At 39.3% G+C, this 11,244-nt stretch overlaps 1 protein-coding gene across 1 annotated transcript; it reads left to right on the top strand.

Annotated features, from left to right (window-relative positions):
• Positions 1 to 40: 40 nt before the first annotated feature.
• Positions 41 to 2,872, top strand: LOC133908995 (uncharacterized). Its single transcript, XM_062351248.1, has 3 exons — positions 41 to 243; positions 366 to 424; positions 2,439 to 2,872. Exons 1-3 carry the CDS (start codon positions 141 to 143, stop codon positions 2,571 to 2,573), a joined length of 297 nt encoding a protein of 98 aa, XP_062207232.1. The 5' UTR covers positions 41 to 140; the 3' UTR covers positions 2,574 to 2,872.
• The last annotated feature ends 8,372 nt before the right edge of the window (positions 2,873 to 11,244 follow it).

Genomic DNA, 11,244 nt, shown 5'->3' with positions numbered 1-11,244 from the left:
AGAGCGCACCGTGTCCTAGCTCCTATAAAATCCCCCACCAGTCCACCACACACACCACAGAAGCCATTCTCCGCTGTGTGGTGGCCTGTAACTGTAAGAGAGTTCACTTAACCCGAGGCTCGATAGAAGAAAGGTCTGTGATGGTGGTGGTGATGGAGTACACCCCTAGGAGGAAGCCCCTTCTTGCTCTCCTCATACTGTCATGCCTTCTTCTTCCCCTGGTTTCCTCTGTGCCTCTGTCCAGTAAGCCATCAAGCACCAATCCTTGCCTTTTGACAATTTGACTTCCTCTTCTTCTTTCTTGGCTATTTATTTACAGCATGTTTCCTTAGCTTCTTGCATTTATCAGTGTTCTTGTTTCGCAGGGAGCCTGTCCTTGACGAACCTCCAACTCTCGAGCCCTGGTCTGGAGGTGCCTGTTCAGGTCGGTCATTCGGTCGCGCTCTCTCTCGCTCGATCTTGTTTGAGATTTGTTGCCAGTTCAATATATTTCATCACATAAATATCCGACATAGCATGCGCGTGTCCCTATGCTCTGAAGCAAGAACCGCTTCCTTGTTCGTGGTGACTATTCGAGAAGAAGAAAGAAAAAGATCTCTCAAGCTGAGCCAACGTGCCATGCACGTGCTCTCCCGCCCCGTGCCGGCACTCACACGAAACAGACCATTTAACTATGCGCACTCACAGGCTAGCTCAGTGCTCTGGGTCTTGTAGTTGCCCTCCAGTCCATTCCACTCGGCGCACAGGTGACTTGACTCTTGAGTCACCCAACGACATAAACTACTCACAGGCTTACAAGCTTTTAGTATCTTTACCTTTGCACATGAGTCGTTGTTGCGAGTAGCGACCTTTGGATGCCGGAAGAGCAGAGCACGGAAGATGTTACTGGTTACAGGCCTGAAAAAAAGTCCCAGTAAAAAGTGGCAACAGATATTAGTGATGGATTTTATATTATAATTTTTATCGTGTTATTAATGATAAATTATTAGTGATAAATGATGATCTATCATTATTAAGATCATTAGTAACGGGTCATAACCGTGACTCGTTATTAATGTTCAGTCATTAGTGACGAGTAGTAATCATGACCTATCACTATTAACTGAATATTAGTGACGTGTTATAATCTTAATCCATCACTAATAACCGATCCAGCAGATGGAGGTTGCCATATAATAGAGTGGATCACCGAATCTCCATCCGGTTTCCCTTTAAGCCCCCAACGCCCAAAGTCTAAGCAGATCAGTCTGCGAAAGTGTGTTTCGAGCCGATGATTGTTGAGCTTTCCAAGTTCTCACATGCGGATGGGAGGCGCAAATTTCATATTTTTGACAAAAAAAGTTAAAAAATATATTTTTTTCATCCAAGCCATCCCAATACAAACCCATCTCATATGTCTCATAAGTCACACTTTTTTTACATTGTTTTCAAATTTGCATTCCATGAGAACGGAACCCGCGACCTTCTCCTCACGTATATAGCCACCTTACCACCTCTGTTATCACATAGTTATGATAGAAATCGGATATTTTATCCTTTTAACTTTTTTATCAAAGATCATTAGTAACATGTCATAACCATAATCCGTCATTAATAACTAATTTACCAAATTTCATATTCTAGTGCTGCTGAGGTGATAAAAAATAAGAGAAAAATAAAAATAATTTGCAAATACCATCATTTTGACTAGAGTTGATTATTAGTGATGGATTATAAGTTGATCTGTCACTTATGACTGATATAGGATACTCGTCACTGATAATTGAATTATTAGTGACGAGTTAAATTGTGATATGTCCTAATGACTGGTCTAGAACGACCCGTCATAATGACTTTATCATTAGTAACGTGTCATAACTTGACTAATTACTAATGACTGATCTAGAATGATCCATCACTGATGACCTAATCATCAGTAACAGGTCATAACTTGATCCGTTACTATTATCATCAGTGACGAATCATATTACAATCTATCACTAATAATCATCCATTAGTGGTGGATCTATATCTTGTCAGTGACGAATCATATTACAACCTATCACTAATAATCACACATTAGTGATGGATTTATATCTGGTCCCGATCAGAAGACACATTAATAACACGTTTTTATTAAACCTATCACTAATAAAATATTAATAACATGTATTGAGTTGTCATTATTAATGTGATATCTACTTTGTTGTTTGTTATGTAGCGAGGGGCACCCGGTGTCCGATCACATAGACTGCTGACTAGGCCGTCCATAGTGCAGTTCACATGCATGGCCACTAGCACAGTTGCACTGCCCGCCACTAACGATGCCTTTTCCCAAAAAGAAGAGATTAACCTACATCGTTCGTGCAAGCACACTGTCGACTTTACTCGCACTCTGTTAAAAAACAAAGCCTGGTTTTCTGATGCACTTGCAACTTTTTGTAAATTCATCTATACAGGGTGTGGTCGTCGGAGCTAAACGAGAGCGACGAAGCCTCGGCGAAGCGGTGGCGAGGATGGTCGTCGAGGTCAACGACTACCCTGGATCCGGCGCCAACAACCGCCACGAACCCAAGAGCCCCGGGAGACCATGATCAGTCTGTGCATGCACCTCAGAAAGACAGAGATGGAGCCTGAAGTCTGCAGAACTATTTTAGTAGGAACATTAGCTAGTTAGCTACCCTAGTGACTAGAGAGTCTTGTCTAAATGTCTACTAGTACTTACTTATCGCCTTGTCTGTCGACGAAGCCTACCATATATATTAGGGTTTTAATTCCCTACTATGAGATCGATCGAGTGGACGAGATAGTATATACAGCTACGACCCTGGATCGACTAAACGAAAGAAGCTTTTGAAGTCTTTCTATCACTATAAAAAACAGACTTACGTGATATCAGGTTCGCATGACACGCAGAAATAATCAATCTTCGTGACTTTTAACTGGGCAGTGATAAGTGTAACTATTGTCGGTAGATAGATTAAGTTGATAGTGATATCCTGCTCGTTTATCATTGCAAGTTTAATCTATCAATCGACAGTTATAATATAGCATCTATCGACTGGTTAAATAGGCCGATAGTGATGTCTCCCTTTCTCACTTTCTCCAAACTTAAGCTAACAGACATTTTAATCAGAACTTTTTCTCCTCCTTACAAACTCTCACATGCCACACACTTTATTTCTTCTCCCATTTCGATTCCCCCATCACTTAAACTCATTTTTTTATCAAAAAGAAGATCTAGATGGGCTCTCTCTAGCTATCCAAACAAAAGTCCTTCTTTCCCCTTCGTTTGCTCATTTATCTTTTCTTCATTTTTTAGTAAGCGAACCTTGGATTTTTCTCAAACAGCAAGCAAGCTTCTAGAAGCCTCTTGAGCTCAAGTAAATTGAAATCTCCAAGTTAAATCCTATATTTAGCATTTTACCTCAAAATGTTAACTTAAGAACCAAAGTTGATCTTATCCCTTATTTTAATTTTTAATGAATTAGAAAATCTTGCCATGATATTTAGGTATGTAGCGAGAACCAATTATATTTTCGATATTTTATTTAATTACCAAGCTCCAATAAAGAAACTTTATATATGAGCATATTTATTTTTCATGTTTCCTTAATAAGTCATAGATAAGGGGTTGAATAATAAAGAAATTCTTTAGGGATGGCACCAACAAATACTCATTGGAAGCGGACGCAAAAGCATGTAAAAGACAGCTCCACCAACCCGGGCCAATTGCCGGTAGGAGATGACAAGGTAATTTATTTGTTGGTGATCGTAAAATCTTCGAGATATTGTGAATTTGAATTTACAATAATTATATAATTGTAGATAGACAGAAGATGGACATACAATGCGAGCCGTGTGAGCGCAGAGTATAAAAACAGCATGGATTGTTTCATGATACAAGCCGCGGATAAGTTAAATACACAGTCTCAATACATGTGCTATACATGCGTCGATTGTGAGAACAAGTAGTTTTCCACCACCCAGAAGATACATTCACACTTGATACCAAGAGGCTTTATGCATGGCTATACTTGTTGGATCGAGCAAGGTAAAGCTGAGATCGTACAGGAAGGACAATACATTGGTAGTGAAGACGAAGACTTGTATACCGATATATCAGCTAACGAATACTTTAATATGCTATCTGCCGAAGATACGTTGGTCGATGATGATCTAGAGGAGATGTTGGCCGACGCCGACGCCTACGCCAATCATTTGGAGCAGATGTTGTGCGATGAGGAGAGGAACTTCACCGATGAAAGAGAGTTTTAAAAGTTCCAGCATATGGTAGAGGACTCTAAAACAACGTTGTTCCCGGGCTGCGAGAAGGAGCACACAAAGTTACGTATTGTGCTTTCACTGCTACAATTGAAGGCAAGCAACAGGTGGTTTGATATAAGCTTCACAGAGTTGTTACTGTTCTTGCAGAAATTGCTTTCAAATGGAAATGTGCTGCCAGAAAACACGTACTAGGATAAGAAGGTTGTGTGCCTATTGGGGTTAAAGGTGTAGAAAATACATACATGTCCAAACGATCGCATGTTGTATCGCAGAAAGCATACAGACTCAGAAACGTGTCTCGCCTGTGGTGCATCACGGTACAAGCATGGCTGTGATGATATCGATGGTGAAGGAAATAATAAAAGGTCTTTCATCAAGGTGATGTGGTATTTTCCTATAGTCCCCTGTTTGAAATGTTTATTCACGGACAAAAGGCATGCCGAACTTATACGCTGGCACACCGAGGAGTGCAAGGATGATGGAAAGCTGAGATACCCCGTTGATTCTACGCAATGGAGAAACATCGATAGGAAATACAATGAGCCATTTGTAGAACATGTGAGAAATATAATATTTGTATTGAGTACGGATGGGATGAATCCATTCGACAACATGAGCAGTAGTCATAGCACTTGGCATGTGACTCTATGTATCTACAACCTTCCTCCTTAGTTGTGTATGATGCAGAAGTACATTATGATGTCGGTGTTGATATCAGGGCCAAGGTAACCTAGCAACAATATCAATATCTACATAAAACCATTAATAGAAGAGCTTGTAATACTGTAGAAAGATAGTGTGCATGTGTGGGATGCATACAATCGAGAGAACTTCACCCTACGTGCAATGATGTTCGTAACAATCTAGGATTGGCCAGCCCTTGGCAACTTATCGGGCTAGACTGTCAAAGGCTATTGTGCTTGCATGCATTGTTTGGATAAAACGGAGAGCTTGTGGCTGAAGAATAGCCAAAAATAGTGTATCTATGTCATCATAAATTTCTTCACAAGGATCACCTGTATCGCAGCAATAGGGGAGCTTTTGATGGGAAAGTTGAGACTCGATCACCTCCTAAGCATTGCACTGGGAGACAGGTATACAGGTATATGAGATGGTAAAGAAACTTAGGGATATCATTGGAAAGGGATACGGGAGTACACCGGTTCCAAAATCTAATCTTAGAGCTCCTATGTTCAAAAAGAAATCTATTTTTTATGACTTAGCTTATTGATTAGATTTGGTGGTTCGGCACGCAATCTATGTAATGCACGTTGAGAAGAACGTGTGTGATAGCTTGATTAGTACGTTACTAGACATACCTAGCAAAACAGAGTATACACTCCAAGCACGGAAGGACCTAAAATATTTGAAACTCGGACACGATCTATATCCTGAAGATATGAAAGAAGGCGACAAATATTTTGGTCATGCTAGTTATAGTCTGAGCAAGACGGAGAAAATTGCAATGTGTAAGTACTTGCATGGAATCAAAGTTTCATCCGATTACTCCGTCAACATAAAGAGACTAGTAAACATGAAAGATTTAAAATTAATTGGCATGAAGTCTTATGATTGTCATGTGATGATGATACAGATGTTTCCAATTGCAATTAGATGTATTCTACCGCCGAAAGTCCAAAACTCAATCATAAAGTTGTGTTCATTCTTCAACGCGATATCACAGAAGGCCATTGATCCGACTAAGCTTGATAAGCTGCAGGAAGACATGGTCAAGACTCTATCCCAGTTTGAAGTGTTGTTCCCTCCATTATTTTTTGATATCATGGTGCATCTCATTGTTCACATTATGAAAGAGATACAGATTTTTGACCTCGTGTTTCTGTATCATATGTACCCTTTTGAGAGGTTCATAGGAGTTCTGAAGAAATTTGTTCATAACCGAAATTGGCTGAAAGACTGCATGGCCGAGGGCTGGGGAACTGAGGAGGTCATTGATTTCTGTGTCGACTACATGAATCTCAAATAGATTGGTGTGTCTATATCTCGCCATGAGGGGAGGCTACAGGAGAAAGGGGCGATAGGTGCAAACTCATTACGCACTAACGACCCCCGTTTCATTCATGCAAGCACATTTTGTAGTTCTGCGATAATTAATTGCAGTGGACCCATATGTCGAAGAACACCAAAAGATGCTACGCACCATAAACCCAGGGAAGTCTAATATTTAGATCGCGCGAGAGCAACTAGATCATTTTGGCGCCTAGTTACGTAGACAGGTGATGTATAAGCAGATAAAGTGTGCTCAGTTGGCTGTATTGGCTCACAGACCGTCAACTATAATCCTCACATTTCAAGGATATGACATGAATGTCTATACATTTTATACGAGAGCTCAGGATAATAAGAGCGTCAACTAAAATAGCGATGTCCGTATAAATACCTATGACTACAATAAAAATAGGAAGATCTACTATGAATCCATAGAGAAGATCTGGGAGCTCGACTATACAGTGTTAAAGGTTTCTTTTCTCCGGTGCCAATGGGTCAGACTTTGAGGGGATGTGAAGATCGACAAGTATGGTATGACTATAGTGTACAAAAACTCGTTAGATACAGAGAAGAACCATTTGTACTTGCGAATGATGTTATACAAGTCTTCTATATAAAGGACATGGACCCAGCTAATAAGGAGAAGCGTCATATGGTTTTTCAAGGGAAAACAAGGACTGTCTGAGTGGAGAATGTTGTTGACGAGGAAGACTATAATCAATTCGACGCGTTACCTTATTTCAGAGATGACGTCGACCTAGGTCCCATGAGAGACAACGATGAACCTCCCTATATACGTCGTGATCATAATGAAGGGCAAATCATTAAGACAAAATAGTTAAATTGTATTAATTACTATGTATGAATTTGTTTTAGATGCAATTATACCTCACTTTTGTTATGGAAGCTTCAATTTGTAGTTTATGGTGAAAGATGTCTTTATTATTGAGCATATTGATTTTTGATTTTTAATAATGAGTTAACAATAGCACAAGCTAGCACTATTGCTATGTCTTACTATTTTTATTTTTAATAAATTACCTATAGTTATGAGCATTTTCATTTTCAATTTTTAATGATTTAAAATATGTATCGATGAAATTAAGATGTATAGGAAGCTCTAATTATTATTTTTGAATTAATTAGCAAGCCCCAATATAGAAACATAGGTATGAACATATTTATTTTAATTTTTTATTGAATTAGAAACTTGAACTAGGAAATTTAGGTATATACAAAACTTAATTTTGGTATATAGCAAGTTCAAATTTAAATAAATATGTATTATGATTTTAGATAAACAGAATTTAATAAATAAATATAGTACAAAGTCAATCGAAATCACTTGAGTAGCGCAGCGATTTGTTCGATCTCACTTGGTGTAGGTCGTGCGTTCTAGTCTCTGCACACGTGTGAAGTTAACACAAATTTTTTTGCACCACGCGGCATCAGGAGTGAAAGGAGTTTCACTACCGGTGGACATATTAGGCTGGCAGTGAAACTACTTTCACTACCGGTGGACTTATACCTTTTGAGCTAGCAGTGAAGGTACCATTAAACTGTCAGTGGTCATATTAAACCAGCAGTGAAAGTCCTCCCCTATAAAATGGCTCGATGCCATGCACCCTTTAGCACTTTGCAAAAAATTCCTCTCCCCTGTGCCCTCCGCTGAAACGCCTCCCGACTCTGAGGTGCCCACACTGCCGGAGGACCACAAGCTCGCACTGACGAGCCCCTGCCCACTGTCCCGAACCTCCTCGACGTTGTCGTCCTCCTCCCTGTTGTCGTCGCCGTCCTCCTCCCCAGAACCATTCCCGTCCTCCTCGACACCTAGCCTGTGTACCCTACCACCTAGACCCTTGCCATCTTACAGGTACTGACTGTTGTAAACCTCATACTGACCTTCTTACCTCACCTCCCTGTCTCCTAAGTATTGTAATGGAGGCAAGTGGCATATAATCCTTAATTGAAGTTTAGGCATTAATTTTTTTTATTAATTCTTTAAAAAAGATTGTATTTGTGTTATGTAGTAGTAGTGCTGAGTTTGAAATTTTTTTGCTGGCCTTGTTATCAAGGTCAAATTGGTGCTTGCCTTGGGATTGTACACTTGCAGTGGGATAAATATGAGTGTATAGTTCACTATTACTGAGCTTGTGATGGTGTTCTTCTCATTACATAACCGTTCACCATCTTATAATCTTTTGAATATGGGAAGCATGTTGCAGCAAAGGGTTGCAGGTGTTTACTAGGGTTGGCCAAGGGGTATGTAAGAAATTAGTTGAATAAAAGGTCATCTCACTGAACAAATATGATGATTATATCTCGTATAGTCATGTAGGGATCTCATTGCCAATACTCTTTGGAAAAGTAGTGGATGACACTAGATAGGTAATTGAACTTGAGGTTGTTCCTTTACTACAGTGGGAGATGTGAATGAAGTTGCAAAGTTTAATTTGATGATCTGCATAACATGTACAAATCATGGTCCTTTTAGTGAAAGGTAGATGAAAAAAAGAGTGATAGAAGTAGCAAATATTGTTTTATAATTAGTGTGAACTCTGTTTAAAAATATGCACAATAATCTGCAAAATTTTGTGATGGTAAAGAAAGCAAAAGTGGAAAAGTTGCAAGCTTATATGACAAGCTATATGTATCTACATGAATTTACGTGTTGATGAATTATTAATGGTGCTAGACAGATCTTAGATGTATATAATGATAGTTTTTATTAATGCTTAATAACTTGATAATAATATAGTTAGTATTCTAATAGCACAAGATGCACATAATAATTTGCAGCAAGTATGGTCCAGCATAGTGATAAAGTCAGGCTCATTGATTAGGAGTTTGTATTCCTATCCGGTTAGCAAGTTAAACACCTGGGAATATTCTTATCACAACAGCTACTTTGTAATAGCACTTTAATGTCAATTCGAGCTAAGAATATTGGGCGATTATGATCCTACTGCTCGAGCCTATTCTATAGATTTTTGTTACCTTTTGTTGTTCATTGTTAGATGAGCAAATGATGAAAGGAGATAATCATCTCCATAATCTGATGCAAATGCTGCTAGGTTTCAAAATTTTACATTAATATTGAGTTGTTATACACCATTTTCAGGTAAATGTTCTCTACGGAGAAGCAACCATTTCTTTTGAAATACAATAAAATAGTGGCGTTGATGATATAGCTCGAGATCGTATTTCTTTATTACTTCTAGGAATTCAGTACTTATTACGTGTTCGGAGAGGAAGGGCGTCTAGCTCGTCTTGAGAGAAGCTGCTCTCTGAACTAGTAGGACTGGTATATGAATACTGACTTGCGAAGAATACTTTCACTCTGAACATGTAATCAGTACTGAAGTCTTAATAAGGCAATTTGCTAGGGCCACTATGCCTAATAGCTTTTTGCAAGAACATTATTTGGTGTTAGTGTGGTTTGTAGTATATTATTTTTTCCATATTATCTGAAATTTAGGACTACTATGACATTGTATATTGTTCATCGTGGTCCATAAGTGGAATGTTCTTCAGTTAGGAGGAATGCCACGCACAAGTTACAGCATTCAAAAGAGCATGTTATAAAGGATACAAGTTCAAATATGAAGCTGTTACGGTATACAACAGTCAAGTTATCCAAGCTGAGCTAAAATTTTCTAACTTCAAAAATAAGAAGAAGTGTGATTTCACGTGTAAATACGTTATAATACTAGTTATGGTTGTAATCATCATTATTTTTCTACATAAGATGATGTCAACTGTCAGTATATTTATGCCTATTTTGCTATGTAAGATATGACTTTTTTTTGTTAAATATGGTCGTAGCGTACTCATTTACAATACTATATATGTATGCATTCTACCTATCGACTCCTTCATGATTATCTCACTCTTTCGGCAACCTCTCTCCCTCCCTCGTCGGCTTTATCTCTATCTCCCTCCTTCATCTGCTCTTTATATGTAGAATACTTAACTGCTTATCGTCATCGTATACAGAACTCCTAGGAAGGAATAGCATCCCCAATCGCTGATCCAGCCCAGGTGCTAGAAGGAGATGTAGTGCCGCCGTCAAACATTGAAGAAGGTAACCCGAGCCACTACCTCAACCTGGACCAAACAGACGGCTGTGGAGGCGATGAGGTAATTTATAAGTAGATGAATGTATCTGTTCTACATATTATCGTATAGGTTCCCAATAGTTTTTTCACTTATGCGCAGATGCTTGATGCTTTGAAGGGTCACGATAATGAGCAATCTCAAGAGCGGCATCATGTCTGAGATCCCTCAAAGATGCCTATAGGACGATTTGTGATCACGGAGGTCTCACCAGCAGTGGAGCCAACTGCACTAGAGAGAGTTCTGGGGCCATACAAGTTAGTCTGTGGGATTGCTGTTAAGGATCATGTGCCCATAAGCTACAGATTGTGGATTGACGAACGAGGTAATCCGCATGTGGTTCCTGATTCGATCAAGAACGACATCTTGTGGCTCATGATATTAGAGAAGTTTGACTTCCCTGAAGAGACTGATATGGAAGTAGTTAAAGTATAAGATGCTAATGATTATGGGCCTTTCATTTAAGAACTGGAAGGAGACATTGAACAGAACGTATGTGCAAAAAGATACAATGCCAGATTTCCACAAATAGCAACAACTCGATAATCATTAGCAAGCCTTTGCGGAGGACAAGTTGTCGGAAGAAGCACAGAGGTTGAGTGAGGTGAACAAAGCAAACTCGAAGAAGAACCTGTTCCCCCAAAAAGTTGGCAGTCGTGGGTACGTGAGGAAAGAAAGGCAGTGGCAACAACAGGTAGATGAACTACGAGAGAGAGGTGTGATGCCTGAGACGGAGGGCTGGAGCAATTGATCGACACACTTCTTTCTTGTGATGGGTGCTTCTTACTCATCTGATGGAAGCTTATCCTTTACGACCTCCAAAGATCCAGATGTGATGCAAGATCTTGCAAA

This window comes from Phragmites australis, chromosome 2 (genome assembly GCF_958298935.1).
Source record: "Phragmites australis chromosome 2, lpPhrAust1.1, whole genome shotgun sequence".
NCBI lineage: Eukaryota > Viridiplantae > Streptophyta > Magnoliopsida > Poales > Poaceae > Phragmites > Phragmites australis.
This window is presented reverse-complemented; position numbering and strand designations above follow the sequence as displayed.

Excerpts from the sequence above, each read along its gene's own strand:
- LOC133908995 (XM_062351248.1), top strand. The coding sequence starts at position 141 with ATGGTGGTGGTGATGGAGTACACCCCTAGGAGGAAGCCCCTTCTTGCT. Across the intron at positions 244-365 it reads TTCCTCTGTGCCTCTGTCCA|GGAGCCTGTCCTTGACGAAC; the intron begins GTAAGCCATCAA and ends CTTGTTTCGCAG. Across the intron at positions 425-2,438 it reads GTCTGGAGGTGCCTGTTCAG|GGTGTGGTCGTCGGAGCTAA; the intron begins GTCGGTCATTCG and ends TCATCTATACAG.